Genomic DNA, 24,539 nt, shown 5'->3' on the forward strand with positions numbered 1-24,539 from the left:
GGATGGAGAGCACTGCTCACTGGGTGTTGTACTTATTGGGCAACTCTCGTGACATTCTCATGGGAACGGCACACGGCACAGCTGTTGCCAATGAGAATTCAGTTTTTACCGAGAGCTCTTCAGTGGCGCGCGTGTTCTTCTAATTGCGCATTGAAAATGCCATAGTTGGCAAGGTAATTTTTTGCTGTTGTGTTTACTACTACTGTGTGTAATTAAGATAAAGTTTGCATATACATGGCAATTGAATGGCTATGTGAATAGCTGAAGTGTGAAAGAATACGGAATAATTCATGGTTGAATACAGTCTTATATCCACACAAACACGTAATACACACAAACACACACCCACATATGGAAACTGCTTGTTATGAATTAACAAAATATTTATAAACAAAGTGATCTGCGTGAATTTTTTTGTGTTGCTAAAATGCTTGACGAAACACTGAATAACATTGTCTGCCTATTCTGTTAGAATGTTTTTAGTTGTTTCCACTGATGGCTGATGGCGATGACATCATCATCATCATCAGCACTGAGGTAAATTCTGTCTCTCAATTCCAATTTCATTTTGTTCAAATGTTTAGAAATCGGCTAAATTCCTACAACGAGAGTGTTTAATAAAACGACCACCATAATCCACACACAAGCAAGGTTAAGCAGTAATAAACAACGAAGAATTAAAAATCAATAAGCAGCCGTCTTTTGGCTGCCAACAGCTGGTTTTTTTTTTGGGACATTTGAGAACGGCACAAGTACAACGCCGGCAAAAGCGAAGACGACGGCGACGACGACGGCTCCAGGATGGTATTCGAGGCCGTGGTGGCCGATGTCCTCAACAAGGTGCTGGGCGATTACATTGAGAATTTAGATCACAAGCAACTGAAAATTGGCATCTGGGGAGGTGAGTGTTCAACCCTAATTCCATTCTTTTCGTATACGTATCAAAATGACACAATTACAAATGGCACGCAATTTGTGCCAATTCCCAGCACGCATCACATTTTGTTCGTTCGTCTGGCCTTATCCTTCAAAACATTTTGTGCTTTTTTGCACAGTGACCCAATTCCGAAAGAGTGGCAAATTAAATTCGCTTGGGAGGCAGAGAGTCGCATCACAAATCACTCTCCCATGTCCGTTTGAGACTGTGTGAATGCGTCTCTGTTGAACTGTTGCTTCCGCCGCAAATGTTTTTGTGTACACCGACCAGCCTCACCCCTTCCCTTATCCCAACAAATGTTGCGATTGTGGCATCTGAAGAGCAAGAACAATAACAACAACAACAGAAGTGGCTTCAGCTCTTTGCGGTTATATTTTATTTCTTATTATCTGCAGCAGTGTTGTATTACTCTTGACTACACACACACACATGCACACACACACACATGCACACACACACAAACACATGCACACACACATGCACACACACATGCACACACACATGCACACACACACACATGCACACACACACACATGCACACACACACACATGCACACACACACACATGCATGCATACGCATATAAATATATTTATATTGCAAAACAGAATATTTATCAGCAAGTTGCGCAAATTACACCATATACAACTGGAACGTTGACACTTTCGTGAAACGCATTTTCGAACATTCTCCAAATAGGTATAAGTACAGATTGTAGGTAAAGATTGTGTACTCCAAACAAACATTTAACATAGTCGAGCACATTTTGAGCCACCTTTTGAACCATCCAAAAATTGTAAGTTATTAAAAAGGCCATGTGACATGTATATAACAAATAAACTGGTTTGTTTCGTCTCTACAAGTTCCAATGAAAACCAAGCCTATTTTGAACTTGAACTTGATGACATAATACGTTTGTCATGAATAATTTCTTTGTCGAAAACAGCTCTTTATTATATGAAAATGCCCGAAAAAAAAGCATAAGAATAAATATATTCAGAGCTGTTGTATTCGTGTTCAGCTTGTAGCATCAATTTACTTTTAGTACGCACTGTAAGCAAGTTTGTTCTGGTCTGGTCGAAGGGCATGCTTAATGCACAACAATTTTGACATTTGAAATTTGTTAAGTGCTTCTCTTAGAAGAAACGCCCACATCTTCGAAGAATAATTTATAGTTTTTAAATTAATTTATTTTTTATTAACATTTGCCGGGGAATCACTTTACGATGATCAAATCCATGATGATCAAATCCAGATGTGAATGTTCGTGCAAATATGTACACATATACACACTTATACATGTAACTGAAAAAATAATAATAAATAAATATGGCATAAGTACTTGAGTTGCACTTATATTAGTAGGTTAGGTTTATAGTAGTAGGTATGGTTAGGTTTATAATAATTACGTTAAGTTTATAGTAGAATAATATAAATAAAATTAATTTCTGAATTCGGTTTTGCAAGGGCATGCCATATATTTCATTGATTACCAGCGATAATAGAGTCAATATGGAGTCAATCAGGGTCTTAAAATCTTTAAATTGCCTACCTTCCTTATCAATTTAACGGGACAACAGTCACCAAACGTTTTTAATAATATATAATTCCGGGGAGTATGGCGACTGCTTGAGCACAATTTGGTCCACTGTTTTACTGCCTGCAATTTACATGGAATTCGTCCAAAAATATCTGAAAAAAAAAGTTTATTGGAGTACATTTTTCTATACATTCAAATTAATTTTTGATGAAACGAATCTCATCATTACATCATATGTACAAGTGTGGCGGCAAGTTAAATAACATTTCTTCATTTACAAATTATTTTTGTAATAATTAAATCCATTGAAAGACACTCATCGTTCCTCGCATTGTAGCTTAACAGGCAAAATTGAGAGGTTGTATTTATTTGTATTAATTTTTCATGGCATTTAAGTGCATTCTCTTTAAAAATTGCATTTAATCAACGATTTCGCTCTGGCTTAGACCAAAGTCGTTCAATGACTATCAGCGATCCCTAAAACAAAACAATAAAAAACTACGGTAATTATTTTGATTGAGAAATAGTAAAAGAACTAACCTCGTTCCATCATAAGAAATCTAATCAGATGAGCAATAAATGGACTTTCAGCGAATATAAGTTTCAAAAATACATTAATATTTTATTTGCGGTGCCTAAAAACCAAGCCAAAGTACAACATATTCTGGTATATATAACATAATACAAAGATAATTGCTTAAATTTATTCAGTTTAGCGGCGCTGTATAAACACATACATATACCCTGTATATGTATACATATGTATGTATATGTATATATACTGATTCTGATTCATAACGCCATTGTGGGAATCTGTAAATATTTAGGTGGTTAACTGATAAGCGCCAATCGCTGGCGAAACCAGTTCAAAAGATTTCAAAGAAAAACACTCATCATAATTGTGCCTCATAAGACTAGAGAACTTTTGTAGTTAATTTTAGTATATTATTATTGATTTTTGTATTAAATGATTATCTTTAGCAGTGTATAATGATTACTCTACTTCATCCCACATATATTTTGGCCTCAAGAAAATGTATTATTAACTAAATTAGGCTATTTGAATTTGACAACTAAAGCTCCCACTTAGATATCTGAACTTTAAATCGAATGTACAAAATGAATATCAAATTATTTTGCAATCAGTTAATAGTTTCAAATGGAATCTTCACCTCTACCCTCTGCCTTGTCGGCGCAATTATGTCACTGATAATACGAAGTAATTCAATTGAGTCTAAGCAATCGATTGCCGTTGATTTATAGAGGGGTAGCTTTGTTGATCGTTAAACAAATTGACCTATATAAGTAAATCAATAAATATTCACTGCTTGGGGTTAGCTCCGCATATCAAATCTTATTTTATTTATTTTTTTTTGGCATGCCAGGCATAACAAACATTTGGAATGCCAGACACGCCCAAATGGTAGCCTTTAAAAGCCATCTGTGTTCGCATAAGACTCACATTTATAGATATACATACATACGTTTATAGATATTCATTTCTTATATTTTTACCGCTAAATTTTACCGGCGTTTGCTTGCACGCAAAATTCTCCACGCATTTTGTCGTAATTAATCAATTCGCTAATTGCATAAATGAATACTGTACATAATTGTTAATTAATGTTAATGTATGTTTTACTATTAAATAAGGCGATGTCGTTTTGAAGAACCTCAAGATACGTGGCAATGCGCTAGATGATTTGGATCTGCCCGTGCAACTTGTCTATGGCTACTTGGGTGAGTTGGAAACCTATCTAAAAAACACGATACACGCAACAACTTTAACTAATTAAACTTTGAAATTGTAGATAAACTGGTGCTGAAAATACCCTGGAAGAATTTGTACAGCCAGCCTGTTATTGTTGATATTGAGGATCTCTATGCGCTTGTCACGCCCAACAACAATGTGGTCTACAATGCCGAAAAGGAGGCCAAATATGCGAGTGCAGCTAAAATGGCAGCTCTCGATGCTCTGGAGGCAGCGCGCAAAAAGGAGCTTGAGAAGGGTAAACACCTATTTCGATTATAGTCACATAGTCAATATTAAAAGTGTCGTTTTTCTTTCTTGCAGCGACGGCCCAAGTAGATGCTGGTTTCGCCGAGAAGCTCACCGTCCAAATCGTCAACAATTTGCAGGTGAAAATCGGCAATGTTCACTTGCGATACGAGGATAGCACAACGACAGGGAGTCCGTTTGCCTTTGGCATAACCCTGCACGAGCTGGAGCTCTACACGACGGACAACAACTGGGACAAGTGCTATATGACGGAGCGTGCGCCGCAGGTCTTTAAAATTGCGAATCTCTCGTGCCTGTCGGCCTACATGAACTGCAAGGCAACCCTCTTTGCGCAGAAGGATCCCAGCACACTTCCCGAACTGTTCAAGTCTAATATAGCACGCAAGGACTTCAGACCTTCAAAGTATTGCTATGGTAAATGGCTGAGATGAAAGATTTTGCATAAAATTCTGTATCTAATATTGTGTTTGCCTGTTTCAGTTCTGGGTCCCATTTCGTGTAATGCCAAGCTGAAGCTAAACATGAATCCGGAACTGGATATACCGGCTTATGAAAAGCCAAAGATTGATTTGTGTTTGGAAATGGAAACGCTAAACGTCGGTTTAACTAACACACAGTTCCAAAATATCATGCAACTGGGCGATTCCATGAATCGCATGCAACTGGGTCTACCCTATCGCCAATATAGACCCTTCAATATACGTAAGTGTCTCAGCTAAAAAGTCGTATATTGATTATAATTCAATATTTTTGTTATCTACTTTACCACACAGCTTACAAGGGTCACTACCGAGAGTGGTGGCACTTTGCGATAACTTCTGTGCTCGAGGTTGATGTACGTCGTTCGCGTCGCACTTGGAACTGGGAGTATATCAAACAGCATCGTGAACGCTGCAATACCTATGCAGAGGTAAGGTTTCTACAGCAAACAGATCGGTTAAGCAAATTAATATTCCTCCAATATGAATTCGAACACAGAAATACAAGGAGCGCGAGCAGAGTAAGAAGCCGCCTCAAATGCTCGTAGAGACGTGTAATATGTTGGAGCAGGAGCTGGATGTCTTCAATTTGCTGCTAATACGACAACGCGTTAACATGGAGATAGCCAAATCGCGTGAAGCGGAGCCGGCACAGAGTGGAGGCTGGTTTAGTGGTTGGTGGGGCGGTGGTTCTAACACCCAACGATCAGCTGCCGAGACCGATGATAATATTGGTAATAGATTGCTCTCAAACGTGTTGCGTTTGATTTGTTAACCAATCTTTTGTTGCAGTGCGCAAATTTGAGGCTGCAATGACGCCGGAGGAGAAGGCCAAGCTGTACAAAGCCATTGGCTATGAGGAGAACGTCAAGCCGCAGGATGTGCCCGAAACCTATGTGGCAATTATCATGAATTTCAAACTGATCGCTCTCGAAGTTGGCCTGTACCAAGAGCTGAACAATGAACGATCGAATGCCAGCATCACCAACGAAATTTCCGGTCTGCCATCAATAATGCTGTTGAGTTTCTCTATGGCCACGGCGGCGATAACCCAACGACCTGCTGCCGAGGCCATTAGCATAACAGCTGGCATGAAATCGCTAAAGATGACGGGTCAAACGCGGGAGGATTACACTCCCATGCTGATCGAATCGATAATCACCGATGAATTCAATTTGCTGGACATATTCTTCGAAACGAATCCCATTGACAAGTTATGCAATCAGCGTGTCAAAGTCGTCGCTCGACCATTGCAAATCGTATACGATGCTGAGACCATACTGAGTCTCCTCAAGATCTTCCAACCGCCGACCGATGTGAATTTATCGAAAATCGAGGAAACGGCTGCCACCAAGCTTGTTGGCATCAAAGAGCGCTCCGCCACCGGCATGCAGTATGTGATTGATCAGAAATCGGTGCTAGATGCCGACATACTGCTAATGCCCAACATTATAGTGGTGCCCCACGGCGGACTCTTTGTCGAGGATATGAAATCGCTGATTGTGATTAGCTTGGGTCAGGTGCATGTGACAACCACGCCGCACCAGCGCTCCACAGATCAGATTCAAACGCTTGTCAGTAAGGGCCAGGAGCACGACGACATATTGAAAACAGTTATGGGGAATGCGTACGATAAGTTCGTTGTCAGCATAAACGATATACAAATGCTGGTGGTCCGTCCACACGAAGAATGGCATCGTGCCCTCAACATGGCCATCTCCACAGATATGCATGTGCTGCGGCCGACATCACTGCGACTAACTGCCGCACTCTGTGTGTTCGATAACGATCCCCGCTTGCCCAAGATTAAGGTGGATATCATGCTGCCAGCAGTGCAGGTGAACATCACCGAGGATCGTGTGCTGGAAGCAATCGGAGTTGTCACCAGCATACCGCTGCCAGAAAGCAACAGCCCTCTCGAAGCACAGCAACCTATTTTGACACGATCACGCAGCTCCATATCGAATTTAATTAATCGCGAACTCAAGAGGCGCACCAACACATCGTCCGCCAGGACGGTGCTCGACGAGGAGCTCATTCAGTACACCAATGTCGAGGTGAACTTCTCGCTCAACCAACTCTCGATTACACTGTACCAGTCGTCGAGCAATATCACCGGGACAGATGCAGCTTCTGGCGCGGAAACGCCGTTCGTAACACCTGAGCAGGAAAATATGTCTATCGCGCAAGAATCATCCACAGCAATGGATAGCAGTGGATTGAATAGTGACGTGCTGCTGAGCGATTTATCTAGAGCCTCCAAGCATATACTCTCCCTGCAGATACTGCAGCTGGAGGCGTACATGGCACAGCGCACCTACGAAACCGTCGCCTCCGTCAAGTGAGTTGCTTTTGGAGTTCATTTTTCTGTTAGCTAAAAGTAATCAATTACTGTCTCTATTCCAGATTGGGCAGCATTAATATTAAAGACACTGAAGGGGAGCATGTGCTGGACATCATTGATACGCCCAGCTATGCCAAGGATTCGAAATATCTGCTGACAGTTAATTATACGCTGGCTGACAAAACATCACCGGAATTCAACACCAAATACAACTCTACCGAGCAGCTGGTGGTGGCCAATTTTGAGATTCTGGACATTGTGCTGCATCAGGAGTGTCTACTGCGTCTGCTGAATACGTCCAACGATTTTCAGCGCCGTCTCGACGTGATATTGAGCAATTTAAAGCCACGCGATCACTATAATTATGCCGGCGACGGAGATGGACTCAAGCATAAGCTGCACGTCATTATGGAGGATGCCGAAACCATAATCAGCAAACCAATTTCACAGAATAACACCAAATTCCAACCTCGGAACACCGTCGTGGAGAGCGTGAAAATGCGAATGGTTGCAAATGTGAATGAGATTAGTCTCAAGCTATCCACAAAGCGTCGACCCCTGGCGTCCATGCACATGAAGGACTTTGTGGCAAATGTTACGCTGAAGAGCTCCTACACCGAGGTGAACGTTTGCCTCAAGGACATTATGGTTAACGATCTAAATACCGAAACAATACACAGTAATGTAAGTATTTAAATATTTTGCTGTCCAGTTTGGAATAATTTAAAAACCGACATTGCAGATTTTAAGCATGGTTGGCCAGGATGCTTTTAATTGCCAGTTGGTGCTCTTCAACAAGGAGTACACACACGACTACAACTCGGATGATATGAAAATAACTGTCGACATTGGCTGCATGAAGATTATATTCCTTAACTGGTTTGTCACCGGAGTTCTCGTACGTTTCACTCTCCAACTGCCAGTCTGCAGTGATTTATATTGTTTCACTATATATATATATATTTCTTTTTTTTTGCAGAACTTCCTGAACAACTTCCAGGCAGCTCAGCAGGCGCTAAGTAATGCCAGTGCAGCTGCCGCTGAATCCGCTCGTCAGGCCACATTGGAGGCATATGAGAAAGCGACACGCATGAAGCTAAATGTGCGCATCAAGGCGCCCATTATAGTTGTGCCTGTGGATTCGCAGAGCAGAAATGCTCTGGCCATTGATTTGGGTTTGCTGGAGATGACAAACAACACCAGTGAGCTGTCAGTGCCAGACAGGGACGAGAAAGCCATCATTGATGAGATCAAGCTGCAGCTAAACGATGTCAAGATCACCAAGGTGACCATTCTAGATGGCAACGAGACGTCTTTCGATGGTGAGCAAGCTGTTCCAATTGGAGTGTTTTGTCACCACGAATACAATTGTATCTTCTTATTATTTGTTGTTTAGAAGTGGATGCGGTCTTTGGAATGAAGTCCACGCTGAATATGATGAATCCGATCAGTTTTACGCTCTCCGTTACACGCAATTTATCGAGCAGTTGGTGTAAGCATGTACCAGAGCTCAATCTGTCGGGTCACCTGAAGTCCGTTGAGGTAATGCGTGGAGTTCCAGTTGTTGTGACAAATTGTAATTTATTGAAATTATGATTGCAGCTAACACTGTTTATGGATGACTATGCACTGGTTATGTCCATCTTGAATCGTAATCTGAGCGAAGGCCAGAAAGAGTTTCCACCGCCACCCGCCGCCCCACAACCCGCAAAGCCTTCACAGCCTGCAGTCTCGGAGCAACGACGCACACGAACCAGTCCCACTACTACAGTTTTGCCGACTGAAAAGATTTACGAGTCGCTCAAGTTTAATGTTCAATTCGATGGCGTCATCATCAATCTCATGGAGGGTAAGTCTTGAACTCCATTAAAGTTAATCATTAAATTCTAATACTAACATTAATTATCATACCAATTAGGCGAGAAAAGCGGTTTGGCTTGCTTTGGCATTTACTTTCTGTCTGTGAAGGGCACCCAGCTGAACAACGGCACCCTGAGCGTTTCCATTGTCCTCTGCAACATTCAATTGGATGACACGCGCCCATCGAATAATAGCAAAATCCGTCAGTATCTCAGCTGCAAAAATTGGGAGGAGCAATCAAAGGATACAGTCCTCGATGCATGTCGCAAGGACACCAACTTTATGGTTGAAGTGACGGCCATTGTAAAACCGAATGATATCTTTGGTAATGTGAATAAGTCGGAAATTGTCGTGATTTATATTGAATATGAATATATATTTTACAAATTTCAGCTGAGGTGCATGTGCGTAGCTTCGATTTGATTGTGTGCATTGATTTTCTGCTTAAGCTGACAATGTTCCTGTCACTGCCCGAAACTGATCCCAAAGAGGTGCCAAAGGTTGCCCCAGTAGTGGAATCAGCTGCACGCGAACCCGGACATTTTACGGATCGTGTTTCAGGTAAGCATTAATTGATTCAGTTGTGTTTCTGTGACGACAACTAATTTAACTTTCACAATTATTGTTGCAGTTCAAGGCGCAGTAGAAACAAATAATAAAATGAATTTGATACTCCACATTGATCAGCCGGACATTATATTGGTTGAAAGTCTGGATGATCTGAATACCAATGCCATTATCTTCAATGTAAGACCTCTTTGCCATTCATCGCTCTGATTGCTCAGCAGTTCTTCAAAATCTATTTATATTTGTTGTTTGTATTTTCAGGCCCAAGCACATCTTAATTATCGCTCGATTGGGGAGAAGCAAATTATCAATGGCGAAATTGATGCGCTGAAGATATTTATGTGTGCCTTTTTGCCCGAGCGTCGCGAATCGACCCGTCACTATATCCTACATCCGTCTGTTATCAGTCTGCAAGGCTCCACGCCCGAGGAGGAGGGCATGCACATCAGCTTGAAACTCAGTGATATTATCATCAATGTGTCGCCGGCCACAATTGAGCTGCTGAACAAGGCATTGATGAGTGTTACTGCCGGTGCTGCTGAGAAAGCGGCCATCGGAAAGGAGCCAGTGGATTATACAAAAATCTGGCATTCAAAATCGTTCAATTCACGCACCTATTGGTTCACCAAAGTGGATACGGCCGTCGATGTGCTTGCTCCGGAACATCCGGTAGTACGCAGTACTAAGACGGAAAAGTGCGTCATTGAGGTGCCAAACATAACAGTTGTCATTGAGTCGGGCGTGGGGTACTACACAAAGCCGCTCATCTCGATGGACACACGCATGACGGCGGTCTTTAACAACTGGAGCGGCAATCTCAGCGCACACGGTTCCCTTACGCTCAACATGGTAGGCTCACCACATTCTCAACACTCTCTCTGAATGTGAATTAAATGGTTTGCTAATATTGATTCTTACAGAACTACTACAATCAATTCCTGGCCGAGTGGGAACCCATCATTGAACTAAACGAGGTGGTCGGCCGCAATGGTGGCAACGAATATATACCCTGGGAGCTGCAGTTCGATCTGGAGCTGGAGAAAGTGCAAAGCGATTTCGATGAACAAGCCGAGGATCAAAAAATGAATATACGCATACATTCCAAGGAGAATCTGGAGATAACCTTGAGCAAAACGTGCGTCAAACTGCTCGGCGAACTGGGCGAGGCCTTCTCGCAGGCCATCGATAGCAAGGGCCTCGCCAAACCAGATGTTGTCGCCCCCTACGTCGTGGAGAACGACACGGGCTTCGACATCACACTGAATCTGCGCAGTGGCATCTTCACGCTCCACGAAGTGCATCGCGGCGGCAGTGCGATCAACAGTTCCATTGTGATGCACTCCCAGCAAGATGAGCAACTGGTCAATCCCGACGACATACAGGACTGCACTATTTCGGCAGGCGGACGCGCCTACCTGCAAACCAAGGATATGAGCACAATCTCAGAGGAACAGGCCGAGGATTACAATCTCTATGTGAAGGTAGTTCATTCCCCTCGCATTTACCATTTCTTCGAGTTTTCGAGTTCTGAAGTGGTGCACATATTTTCAGATAAGTGGCATTAACGATGAGGTCGTCCTGCCCGTCAGCAAGGCTGATACGCGCTACTTCCCGCTAACGCGCATTGCCCAGCAGGAGCAGTGGGCTATTGTATCCGAGGTCAAACAGGAATATGGCACAACCAAAATTAACATTCATGGCGTTCTTAGCGTACGTAACATATAAATTGTATGTTTGATTTGTTCCATCTTCTCTAATTTGCTGTTGTTTCGCTCACAGATTACCAATCATTTCACGACACCCATCCGTGTGCATCGTCGCAGGCTGGCCGATAACAGCGATATACTTGTTGGGTACGCGCAACCTGGTGAAATTTTCCATGTGCCCCTGCACGCCATCTATGCAGAGTGCAAAGATCTCTACTTTTCGCTCAAGGGTTACAATACATCGGTTCAGGGCATCTGCTGGAATACGAGTCCATCCGATTTGAACTATTCACAGCAGCTGCAATGTGATCCAATCGATACATTTGAAGCGCTCTATATCAACATCAGACGTCGCAAGCATGAGATTTACTTTGAGAATAGCAACAAGTATCGGCTGCAGAGCGCCTTCTACACCATTCACCTCCGACCACCGCTCTATCTGCGCAATTCGTTGCCCATTGATATTAAGGTCTCGGTGGCTGGCTGCTCGGGCCATGAAAGCCAGATGGATCCTGAAAAGCGCACGTCACCGGATGGGTTAGGGGTAGAGCGATACCAGAAAGAGGACTTCCTCGACTATGGCGAAAAGGAAGTTAATCCCGGTCATGTGCTGCATCTGCCCACAGTGCGTATGTTCCAAAAAGGCAATGAATCGAGAAGTGTGCTTGTCGTGCGCGTAAGTTGAACAAAAATCCCTATTATTAATCTCAATTTGTAAACTTATACTCTGCGTGCTCTACTCATGTCCAGCTAATACAATATCTGGAGAAGGATTGGTCCTATACCACAGAGATTTCCGATGGCGATAGCGAAGTTTCCATCTGGAAGTTTTCCTCATATGATTCTGAAATAAAAATGGACATGGATCTTTATGTGCGGTAAGATTCAGTTTTGTTCTGAAAAATAATTAGACGAGATTAATTGGAAAATCTTATATTAAACTCTGACAATTCCGATTTGAATTCACAGGACCGATAATCGCTATGGCAGCACTATGCTGACGCTCTTCAGCCCCTTCTGGATGATTAACAAGACGGGTCTGATGCTCACCTACAAAACGGATATGTCATCCGTAGAGGTGCTATATCATCCGCCCGAGTACTCCGGCCCCATACTGTTCACCTTCCGCGACAAAATGTTCTTCGACAAGAAGAAGGCCTCCATTCGCGTCGACAGTGGCGAGTGGAGCGAGAAGATCCCACTCGATGTGGCCGGTTCGATTGGTGCCGTCACCTGCAATTCGAACGATCAGAGCTATCAGATTGGCGTGCACAATCATTTGACGCAGAATTCGCTGACCAAACAGATCACATTCATACCCTTCTACATAGTGCATAACAAGTGTAACTTCAAGATCGAACTGCAGGAGCAGAATCGTCCTGGTGATCACTGGCTAGCACTCGAGCCGCAGGAGTACCAACCACTCTGGCCCAAAAACGATTCCGCACACAAACTGATCGTGCGTGTGGAGAACAAAATAACGCCGGCATTTGATTACACGGAGGTTACGTGTACACTGCTAAAGCTGGACGACATTCGTTACGGCGGCGTCAATGTGGAAGTGCAGACCACTGAGGGCGGCGTTTATATCATCTTCACCGAGTACCAGCCATCGGCAGCGCCTGGACTGTTAATCAATCACACCAGCAGGGACATTGTCTACTACGAGAAGAACACGAAAATCGAGCATGTTTTGAAGCCCAAGCATAGCATTCTCTATGCCTGGTGCGATCCAACGGGTCCAAAGCTTTTGGTCTTCGGCAAGAATAAGCAGGAAACCGATCTGAAACGCGATCAGATCGATAATCTTATGTGAGTCTTAAGTGAATATTGCAGATAATTGTTAATGTTAATGATAATTGATTTGTACAGCTTGGATAATGGCAGCACAGCCTACTGGGTATCCTTCCTGGATGGTCCACAGCGTGTGCTGCTCTTCACCGAAATCAAATCGATTGCCGAGCGCACAGAGAGCACTGCCGGGCTGCAGACGATCACTCGTAGCATTGATCTGCATATACATGGCATCGGTATCTCTGTGGTAAACAATGAGACGGCCCTAGATATACTCTATGTGGGCATCACCAGTTCGGGCGTTATATGGGAGGGGCGTAAGCCGACCAAGAAGCGCTTCAAGGAAATGACTATACAGGACTCGGAGCTCCTTGAGGCTGAATATCAACGCTATCTTGCACACAAAGCGATCAAAGATGTGCAAACCTATACTCTGAATAACAAATATCCGGTAAGTGCATAGCGATTCTTTGATTTATTTATATATATAAATATACATTCATTTTTTATTAATTGCTTGCAGATAAACTTTGATACAATGACGCTGACAAAGAATGTGGATCGACGTATACAGCGTAGCTTCAATCCGGCTATTTGGGTGTCGATGAATTCATCACCGTTCCAAAATCAACTGCATGTGAAAATTAATCGTATACAGGTGGACAATCAATGCCCCGATCCCATATTCCCCGTTGTATTGGCCCCAATAGCACCGCCGAAGAGCGTGGCCAGTTCCACAACGCTGAAGCCCTTCATCGAATGCAGCATGGTGCAGCGCGTCATGCCCAATTCGGATGTGAAGCAGTATAAGTATGCGACAATACTGATACAGGAGTTCCACTTTAAGGTGGACATACTGTTCCTAACCGCCATTGCGGAGATGTTCGCCAATGAAGTGGACGATGAACAGGCGGCCAAATTGTTCCGCGGCGATGTGGAGTCCATTCAACTGCCTCTGTCCGCTTTCTTCGAGCAGCACTCGCAACAGGAGCAAAAGAATTTCTATGATAAACTGCATTTGGGCCCACTGAAGATACATGTTAGCTTCTCGATGGCAGGATCCGATACGACAGCGCTGCCTGGCTTCCTTGGTTCCCTTGTCCAAGGCGTTGGCGTTACGCTAACCGATGTTAACGATGTCGTCTTTCGTTTGGCCTTCTTCGAGCGCGAGTATCAGTTCTTTACTCAGCAGCAGCTCATCAATGAGGTCCAATCACACTACACGGGCCAGGCGCTCAAGCAGCTATATGTGCTAGCTTTGGGTCTCGATGTGCTCGGCAATCCGTATGGCCTGGTGGTGGGCCTTAAGAAGGGCGTCGAGGATTTGTTCTACGAACCATTCCAGGTAAGTTGTCAGTCAAAACAGCCACTCTTCCTGCATTATAAACTGTATTATTTGTTGCTTAACACAGGGCGCCATTCAAGGACCTGGCGAATTTGCTGAGGGTCTCGTGCTCGGCGTCAAGTCGCTCTTTGGCCACACTGTGGGCGGCGCTGCTGGCGCCATGTCCAAGTAAGTTTTTTTTGAACTCTTGGAAATGAAAGCAAGCTGAATTAAATTGTCATTGTTTCTTTCATTAGAATCACTGGCGCCATGGGCAAGGGCCTGGCTGCTTTGACCTTTGACGATGATTATCAGCGAAAGCGCCGCCAGGGCATTCACAACAAGCCAAAGAACTTCCACGAAGGTATCGCGCGCAGTGGCAAGGGTCTGGTCATGGTAAGTACAGCAGTGGGCTGCTTCTAATCCAACATCGCTTAGTACCCAGTATTCATACTCAACATTTACGCAGGGCTTTGTGGATGGCGTCACGGGCGTTGTTACCAAGCCCGTGAGTGGCGCTCGCGAGGAGGGCTTTGAGGGCTTTTTCAAGGGTCTGGGCAAGGGCGCCATTGGTCTGGTGGCACGCCCCACTGCCGGTGTTGTCGACTTTGCCAGCGGCAGCTTTGAGGCTGTCAAACGTGCCACCGAAGGCAGCGAAGATGAGAAACGATTACGTCCGCCACGCTTCCAGCATTACGACAATGTGCTGCGACCCTATTGCCAAAGCGAGGCCCTCGGCAACAAGATGCTAAAGTAGGTGTCCAAAAACAAATACTCCACTGCACATACTTACTTATTAAATAGCTTATATATATATATTACTAACAACACATAAACTACAAGGCATTGTTTAATATTTTGATTTTCGCGATGTCTATTTAACGATCCACCAGTTAGAAGTTGAGCACTATTGGCAACACTGCTGACCAGTGAGTCCACAAATTGAAATATCACATTTTTACCATGCGTGAAAGTCTTAAGTTTGTTCGCCTAGCGGCCCCTATGTTTCAATTTTATATGTTTTTAGTATTATTATTTACTGGCTTACATAACATCAAAAGAAGACAGCTGTCGCCAATCAGCTGCTGGCCTTTTACATATCGATAAACCTTTAATGTTATCAGTTGGGCGCTATCCGCTTGTTTGAAATTTACAACTGTGATAAGGGGAAAAAACTTAACCCACAATATCCACGTATAATATGATTAATAATTACTTTTTGCTTTTGCAGGGAGCTGGACAAGGGTAAATTTGCGAGCACCGACAGCTTTTTACATTGCGAGGAGATTGTGCAAAAGGCAGAGTATCTGATAGTCACCAATCACCGCCTACTCTACGCACAGCGCAACGATATGTTTGGCATTTGGGTGGTAAGTGGCTTAATTTGCCTCATTGCATCAGCGCAAACTCTTCTTCAATTAAATGTGTCTTATTTTTGTTTTTTAGTCCATGTGGTCCTATCAATGGGATGAGATTCATAATATTGCCGCCACGGCGCGTGGCGTGCAATTTATGGTAAAACGCCCCGAGGGCAAACGTGTCCTGGGCCTATTCTCCTCAAAAGAATCACCATGCAAGTTGGTGGTACTGGCCGATGAGCGTAAACGCAATGCACTCGTGGAAATAATGGAATCTCAACGGAAGGATAGTTCCATATGCCGTTTACCCGGTTTACGTTACTCATAAATGAATCTGTAGACAATAAGTGTATAATATTAATAATCCCCTATATCATAATCGCAGTGCTTACGCAACGCTTACACAACAGCATGGCAAAAACTACCTCGCTCGTAATCAATCTCTCAAGCGTTTCAAGCATACACACACTACACACAGACAACTCTCACACCCCACCCCACTCATGTATATTATTAACAAACTATGTTTTGATATTAAAAATTTTATGTCAATGTTGAGGATAAACATGAAAAAAATGTGTGTGCGAATTTGTCACTAGCCTAAAAACTATGCATATATGTATAGGTATATAGGTTAAATAGAGATAGTGAGATAGTGGGAGAGACAGAGAGAGAGAGAGAGAGAAATAGCAGCTCTACACCTTTTTGAGAAAGCTGGTCGGCGGAGTTGCAAGTGGCATGATGGGCTCATAGTTGTTGCAATTGTCGCTCTCACAGAAGGAGGTGAGCGAGGCGAGTGCATTGGCGGCCAATGCCTCCACGCTGAACATGGTGGATAGATGGCCGCTGCTCTCAAACTGATTGATAATCATGTTCACTTTGCTCTTGTTGGAGTCGCCACCCTTCAGGCACGGCGATGTGGGATTACTGCTCGGCTGTTGTTCGTTCAGCGTCGGATCGTAGTTGCCATCGCAGAGATCGAGTCCATTGAGCAGATTCTCTTTTTCGCTCTGTTTGCACTTTGCATTGGTTGGCGTGCCTGTCGCATTGCCGCTGCTAATAATGCTGCTGTTGCCGCTAATGCTGCTGCTGGTCCCGCTGCCGCTGCCGCTGCCAGTTGAACGTGTGCTCTGACCGGTGCTGGATTTGTTGAGGCGACTGAGAAACCAATTGCGTGCCAGCTTATCACAATCTTTGCTGGGCGTCTTCTGTGGACTCGTTTGCGGTGTTTGCGATTTGCGCTGTTTCTTCTGCTCTTTGAGTGTGGCTGGAGCTGGCGGCGAATTGGTAAGTGAGAGCATTTCCGGTTCACTGTTGCCGCACGAGTAGCTCTTCTTCACGGCCTTCTTCAGGCGCTCCGGACTCGTCAGCTGACTAGAGAGCTCACTGTGCACCGTCTTCACTTTGGCCTGAAAGTCAAGCGTTAGGTGGCCGTGCAAACTGGATGCTTGCGGCTGTGGCTTCAGCTCAACAATAGTAGCAGCAGCAGCACCACCACCACTACTACCAACACCATTGAGCAGCTCAGCAGTTTCCACATCGCCAGGGCTGGGCTCATCCTCGGCGGATAGCGGCTGTGGTGGACACTTTGGTATATCATATTCGAAACGTCTGGCCAGCGCACTCGGACTGTTGGCTTTGTCGGGCAGGCGTGGTGGCGTCACAGCCTCCCCAAAGTTGTAGATGGGTGAGGGCTCCTCGTAGATGCTATCGCAATTTGTTGGCGTTGGCAAATAGCTGCACTTCCTCACCGTCGGCGGCGTGGGCAGTTTGCGTAGCGTTTTCAACGTTGCCTGCGCAATGGCATCGCCGCGTATGGCCGCCTCAATGGCATGGATCCACTCTTTGGCATCGACCTCATTGTTTGCCTGATACACGAACTTCTTGCCCGGATCGGCGGTGGTGATTTGAAAGCAAATCTCACGACGTTTACCCTCGCCAAAGTGCTCGATCTCAATTGCCGAGCTCTTCAGATAGAGACTGCTGCTCGGCCGACAGGAGGTGGGACCATCCGCATAGCAGAGCATCCAATCGTTCAGTATGCCGCAATAGCATTTCTTGCTCTGATCGAAAAACAAACGCTTTTCGATGCGCTGCAACTGGCCGTATTTGGTGGAACGCTGCAGCGCCAAATGACCAGCCGGCAGATCAGCATAGGGGCAATTGATAAACAGCTCGTGTGCGAAAACCTGCTGCGTCTCATCCTCCGCTTGATGCTGGCAAATGTCATAGAGCTGCTGCTCGGACTCGGGCAGCTCCACTGGCTCTGGCTGTTGCGGGGCTTTATCAACATTCAGCGCTGGATTGCTGCTCAGATCGATATACTCCCGCGAGGCGGACACTGCAATTAAAGACAATTACTACATGCCTCTCTAAATAACCAGCATACATAAATACAAATATGCATGTATGCATGTATTGGCCAGGCTCTGGCGACTCACGCGAGTTCCTCGACGACGAAGATGTCGCTGCTGACGAGGACAGCATCTCCAGATAGCAACCGGTCTCGGCGCCCACTTTGCTATCGAAGCAGTCGCTGCTGCTGCTGCTGTTGTTGCTTTTGATGCAGCCATTCAATTTAATGACTGCAACTTGGCCAACACTATCTGTTGTTGCTGCTGCTGCTGCTGTTGCTGTTGCTACAGCGGCTGCTGTTCCAGTTGCTGCTGCTGTTGTTTTTGCCGCCTTATCGTCTGCATAGCCAGCCAGCAGCAGATCGCAACGCTCGAGAAGCGCCTGTGTTTGCTCGGCGGCGGTGACGTGAAACAGATTCGAAGTGTTCTCATACTCCGATGTCGTCAGCGATTCTCGAAAATGCGCACGCACATCTACAAATAGAGGAGGAGCAAGCAATACAAGTCATATAGTACACGGCCAAAAATTTCTAACTTCAAATAAGTAAAAAACAGAAGTAATATTTTAGAAATTCAAATACTATTTAAATTTTAATTTATAAGAGATATGAAAAACGTATCAAGTGCAAAAGTCTAATAAAACTAATAAGAAAAACGTCAACTTATAAATTCGAACAATTCTAAAACTCAGCCAAAAACATCAGTTATTCAAGTAGAATTAAGAACAAGTGCGAAGTAAAATATGAGAGTAGAACCAAACCTATTTTATGTGCAATAATTTAAGTGGCATGCTTAAGGTAAGGCTTAATAAATACTACATTTAATAATTACAGGATTGTTTCTGGTTTCTATAATTATTAATTAATTGGTTCTTTTCAGTGTAAGTTTAAGCAGCAATTCTAATGTGCACTTATGGCTAAATATGGAGAACAGCAGCGTTGTTTAAGTCTATTGCCCATTAATTTTGAAACGCCTCATTGGACTTAATGGCTCCAGGCTATGCTGTCTGTTGAGCAATTTCCATAACTGCCCCGAGGGCGAGAGAAAGAGAGGCATATAGGCAGAGTGAGATAGAGAGAGAGAGAGATAGAGATGAATAATGAGGAGTGGGCAATTGGCTGACACTGTGCTCTGTTTCTCTGTTTTCTGTCTTCACTGGACTCGGATGAGTCATTGGACTGTCATTTTAGTTAGTATGCCAGTCAGGCAGCCAGCCACCGAACTACTTATGACCTCATAAAAAGAACTCGCAAGAGTCAACTGCAAATTGACCGCAGCAATTAAAAGCAATTTCACTGAGCAGCAAAACAGTCCAGTTTTCAGTTGGCCCCAGCCACTGCCACTGCCACTGCCACAGACCCTCTCTCCGTCTTCCGGCTGTTTTAGTAGATTTAACTGTAAATACGAACAAGCACAAACACAAACACAAACGCAATAAAAATGTAAGGCATTACAAAAGTAAAGCCACAGAAATTTGCAAGAAATCTTGTTAAAATTTCAACACGCAGAGCGCTTTCCAGACAATTATTTGACCACTACGTAATTAGTACAAGAAACTGGAGAAACACAACTGCAACGAACTCGAAATACTCTTTGGCACACTATCAATAAATATGTATATTTATTAATTACTACTCCACAACTTCCACCAACACATTTTTAAAAATGTTGCCGAAATAAAATTTTATTTTGAAAAGGAAAAACTAAATTTAGACAAGCAAAAGTGGCTAACCTAGATGAAAACTTATTAAATATATCTCCAATTTAATAGCAAAAACAAATTGTATATAATTAAATAATAAATCGATATCTTAACTGAATGAAAACAAATTGTTTGCCTCAAGAGTAATACTCTTTCGACTGATTGAAAGCTTCAATGCCGACGTTTTAAGAGAAGGGGTTAAGACAAGCGTTTTGGCCATATTTTGGCGGCATGTCCAATCGTCTATACTATATGCGCCAAGAAAATAAAAATAAAAATAAAAACAAAACACATGTAGCAACGTTGGCCAAAACAAAAACAAAGAGACGAAAACCTGAAAAATGGATTCAATAAAATGTACACCATATAACATATACCATATACACGAGAATGAGAAGAACAAAGCGCATTAAAGTCAGCCAAGTTAACTTGGCGGTTTCAGGCACGGCTTGAACCTTAGCTTCAGCTTCAGCTTCAGATCGCATGAGTCAATAATATATTGTGTCTGTGGTTATTAATGTTGCTGTACAAGGGAAAATTATACACCCGCAGGCCAACCAGGCACCATGAATTTATACAAGTAGTTTGTTTGTAAATATATATATATATATATATATATGTATATATATATATGTATATATATATATGTATATATGTTTTTCTTTTTTAATAATGATTGTGCTAACAGTTGCTCAATCTGCAGGTTAAGTGAACAATGCCTTTTAAATTATCTAAATACATACTCACAGATGCGTAGCTACTTTAATTTCTGTTTTGGCTGCGAACTTAATTGTTTAATGCTGTTGGTTTTGCTTTTTATTCATTTACCCAGTAAATTATTAAGTGTGTATAAAAAAGACGAAACCATAAATAAGAATTAACATACTTTTAGTTTCTTAAGTAAACGAGCATTCTTCAAACGAATATAAACTCTTGTTTTATTCATCAAACTGTTTTAAATTCTTCATAAATTTACTCAACTTCTGAGCTCACACATTTTCAAGATTCATAATTGAATTATTATTTCAAGTGAGCCATATCTTGTCCCTAATAATGAACTCATTTATTACGCATATTTCAATTGCACATTTTTCAGTTTTTTTCTTTCCAGGAAAATATGTCCATTTATTGTGAATTTAAATGAATCATTCCTCATACCGACCACAACTGAGTAATTTATCTCTTGAGTTCAGTTTACAGGGTATCTAAGGGCGGAGCACTGTTGCTAAGTAACACTTGTTAATAATTACAATATAGTTTATTTTTTTGTGTAGTTGCTGTTAACTTACCCAATAGAAATTGTTCAATTTCGGAGCGTTTAGGCACCTTAATGTCCATATCCATGTTAAAAAGCGTTAATTTGAAGCTTTCAGTGCTAGTGTTTATTTATATGGCTTTTTGTAGATCGCTTTGCTTTTCGATTTATTTGCTATTTGCGATTATTGTATTTTGTTTTTGTTGCTGCTGACATGATTTAGTCGCACACAATGTTATTGCTGGCAATTAGCAGCTGAGTGTCAAAATAAAGTAGCACATTCTATAATAATATCACATGCACTTCGCTGCTGACTATAAATGCAGTAAATAAAACTTAGCCGTAATATTATAAACCATTTGTGGCACATTATACACTCGTTACAATTGGTCAACGACAAGGCAACAATGTGGAAAAAATACAACTACTTTCTGCTAAAGACACCCGAAGAAAATGGAAAACATTTCTCTCCCACAGAGCGAGCCGAAAACGAAACCAGACCGAAATCAATCCGCGCCATGGTCTGTTTAAAGTAGTGATTATTAATAGATGAATTTGAGTTGGTGTTGCTGCCGCCGCTGTTGTTATTAGAACTGTAGATACGCAGTCGAAATACAATACTAAATTCGTATTGTGCTCAATTCTGGCTTCAAATCAATACCTCGTTCATAAGCAGTGGCGATTATGGGGGATCTACACACACAAATTGTATATGCTTTATGTAAGATTCATTCATTGCTCAAGACAATGGAAGCGCTTCTTACCATATGTGGTTTACTGTATCTATGCCTACTGATTTTTAAACAAACATTTGAATATCCAGCACATGAGGTTCAATGACTTTAACAATTATTGATGAAAACTAAGTACTAAGTACTTCCTCAGTAAAACATAAATCGGAAATCAATCGGTTGTATAACTTTTGCTTTTATGGACACAATTGAAAGTCTATTTTAAAAATAATATCGAGAAATAATTCAGAACAATAAAGAACAAAGCATAGAATTTCAATTATTAACTTCGAAATTAGTTTCTGATATTTGAATTACATTTAATCAGTGTAAAAAATGAAAAAAGATGAGCAACTTTGTAATAAGAGTAACAAATATTTCAAGCTAATGACTGAGGTTGGTTTAGACTGAAAGTCCCTACTTGAGGAAAGCCGGAAATGCCAAAGGCCAATCTGATAACTGCTATCATTATAAACTATATTAAATTTTAAGCATTTCTTAAATTTTTTCATATCATATTTCATATTTCATATCGTTGCCAGAGCGTTCTTTAGTGGATATCTGTTGGCTGCAAATGCTCGCTTGCAGCATGCTGAAATTTTTGAATTTTATTTTGTCTGTTTTGTTGTTGTTGTTGCCGCTGCTATTGCTGTTTATTTGGTTGCACGCTTCGTTTGGCGCTCATGGAAAATCGGCGGCGTCGTTGATGACGTTATGCTTGTTGTTGCTTTTGCTGTTACTGTTCATCATTCGCTATATACGATTTAACATGTATTATTTATGTACTACTCTCTTGCAGTTAACATACACAGGTACATGTGTATGCAACAAGTGTGTGTGTATGTATGTGTGTGTGTGTGTGTATGTATAAGCTATGTACACTTATGCACTTATGTATGTGTCATTAAGTGTGATTACGAAATGGCTTTGGAGCCGATTTTCATAATGCGATACTTAGTTTATGCAGCGCCCGCTTTGCACTTGTCTGGCTCTGGGGCCTGTTTTGGGGTTGCAGAAAATCTCTCTATAGATATATGTATATATAATATAGATATATATATATATATATATACAAATAAATGTGTTTGTTTGCTTATGTGCGGCAGCCTCTAAGCTTGTCTGTCTGTTTGTCAGTTCTGTCGCATTTGCGGTTTATTTGTTTGCCTCGTTTTTTTTTGTGTGGTTAAAAAACACACACTCAAACACACACACACACACACACACACCCACACCTATATGGAAGTTGGGGCTAGTGACTGCTGCTAAGCAAGCCCTAGCAATGTTTTTGGAGCTGGAGCTGGAGCTGGAGCTGGCCTCTTGCCAAGCCTTTTTGATTGTGAGTCATCCGGCAAAAGGCGACGCGTGTCATTGGCCATAAAAAACTGCGGCTCATGCAAATCAAATGGTAAAGAAATATAAAAATGAAAATCACTACGCTTTGGGGGCAGCTTAACAAAGAGAAAGAGAGACAGAGAGGGAAGTTGGCTTATAGAACTTTTACTTTTTATCGCTGGCACATAAAAAGAAAAAGAGTGCAAAACGAGAAATGTAATTCGCATCGCTGGCGACGTTAAATGTGTTTCTTTTTTTTCTATAAAAAAAAATAATAAAAAATAAAATAAACAATATCTATTCACAATTAGCACATATCAAATTTCTGTTTATTGCACTTGGCCAGTTCTGTGTTAAAGATATTTTAAGTGAACATATGTTGTGCAGCTTTGTTATCGCTTTGCACAGCATTTTCATTCGATTTTGAACGGTGTATTTCCAAAGCGCAGGCGTGTCTGTCTGTCTGTCTGTCTCTCAGTCTGCCCGTCTGTCTGCATTTTCTATCTGTGTGCATTTCCGGTCATTTTCAAACACAACGATTTCCTGCGACGCAGCGAGTCTCGAAACTTAAACATTCGATTCAATTGAATTCTTTTTTTGTATGTTATTTTTTTTATTTATGCTTTTAATTTTGCATCCGGTTTTTCACCTCTTTCTTTGCCACTTTGTGTGTGTGTTTGCCTTTGTTTTTACTCATACACTTTGCGTTCGTTGCTGTTGCTATTATTGTTGTTGTTGTTTGCGTTGACGTTGACACCTTTTCTGCTTAAGCTTAACGACAGCTTTTCAGTTACTGCGCTCTCCTCTAAAGAACCAATGCGAACGCAGACGCAGACGCTTTTCATTGCGAATACGAAGCCGAAGAGAGCTACCGAGCTACTGAGAGCGAGAGAGAGGGAGAGAGAGTACGCGCGCACTGAGCGATTTTTTTTAAGCGCGACTTTATGTGCGCGACCGTGAATCACACGAACGCAACTGACAAGGCAGCAATGGTCTCAGCCAGAGACTAGAACAGCCGCAGCCGCTGTCTGTTGGCTTCCCATGTTCGTGGGGGAGCCGAAGCCGAAGTCGAAGCCGAGCACGCATGCACGAAGGCAGGCGCAGACAGGCAAATGAAGACACGAAGCAGTTGGCTTTCTTTGCAGAACGTTAATTTGTTTTTGGGGAAACAACATTGCATAAAACCGAAAATGCGAAATACGAAAATGTAAATTTAAAATGCAAGCTTTTGGCAATA

General features: G+C 42.5%; 2 protein-coding genes across 2 annotated transcripts; one reads left to right on the forward strand and one right to left on the reverse strand.

Annotated features, from left to right (window-relative positions):
- The first annotated feature begins 125 nt into the window (after positions 1-125).
- LOC6560989 (vacuolar protein sorting-associated protein 13) lies at positions 126-16,499 on the forward strand. The gene is made up of 30 exons (XM_001987312.3): positions 126-173; positions 585-901; positions 4,130-4,216; positions 4,288-4,485; positions 4,551-4,910; positions 4,977-5,198; positions 5,270-5,406; positions 5,475-5,709; positions 5,768-7,316; positions 7,382-8,003; positions 8,062-8,217; positions 8,299-8,641; positions 8,716-8,861; positions 8,922-9,168; positions 9,238-9,504; positions 9,573-9,740; positions 9,811-9,926; positions 10,008-10,595; positions 10,667-11,227; positions 11,298-11,456; positions 11,526-12,128; positions 12,203-12,330; positions 12,422-13,264; positions 13,325-13,697; positions 13,770-14,591; positions 14,659-14,759; positions 14,828-14,966; positions 15,040-15,323; positions 15,802-15,940; positions 16,017-16,499. Exons 2-30 carry the CDS (start codon positions 802-804, stop codon positions 16,254-16,256), a joined length of 9,933 nt encoding a protein of 3,310 aa, XP_001987348.1. The 5' UTR covers positions 126-173; positions 585-801; the 3' UTR covers positions 16,257-16,499.
- Positions 16,461-24,259, reverse strand: LOC6560990. The gene is made up of 5 exons (XM_032734150.2): positions 24,002-24,259; positions 21,274-21,553; positions 18,631-18,756; positions 18,370-18,552; positions 16,461-18,269 (listed from the first exon to the last, which is right to left on the reverse strand). The coding sequence occupies exons 2-5, from the start codon at positions 21,326-21,328 to the stop codon at positions 16,624-16,626; spliced, it is 2,010 nt and encodes a 669-aa protein (XP_032590041.1). The 5' UTR covers positions 21,329-21,553; positions 24,002-24,259; the 3' UTR covers positions 16,461-16,623.
- Positions 24,260-24,539: the final 280 nt, after the last annotated feature.

This window comes from Drosophila grimshawi, unplaced genomic scaffold (genome assembly GCF_018153295.1).
Source record: "Drosophila grimshawi isolate 15287-2541.00 unplaced genomic scaffold, ASM1815329v1 contig_1369, whole genome shotgun sequence".
Lineage (NCBI taxonomy): Eukaryota > Metazoa > Arthropoda > Insecta > Diptera > Drosophilidae > Drosophila > Drosophila grimshawi.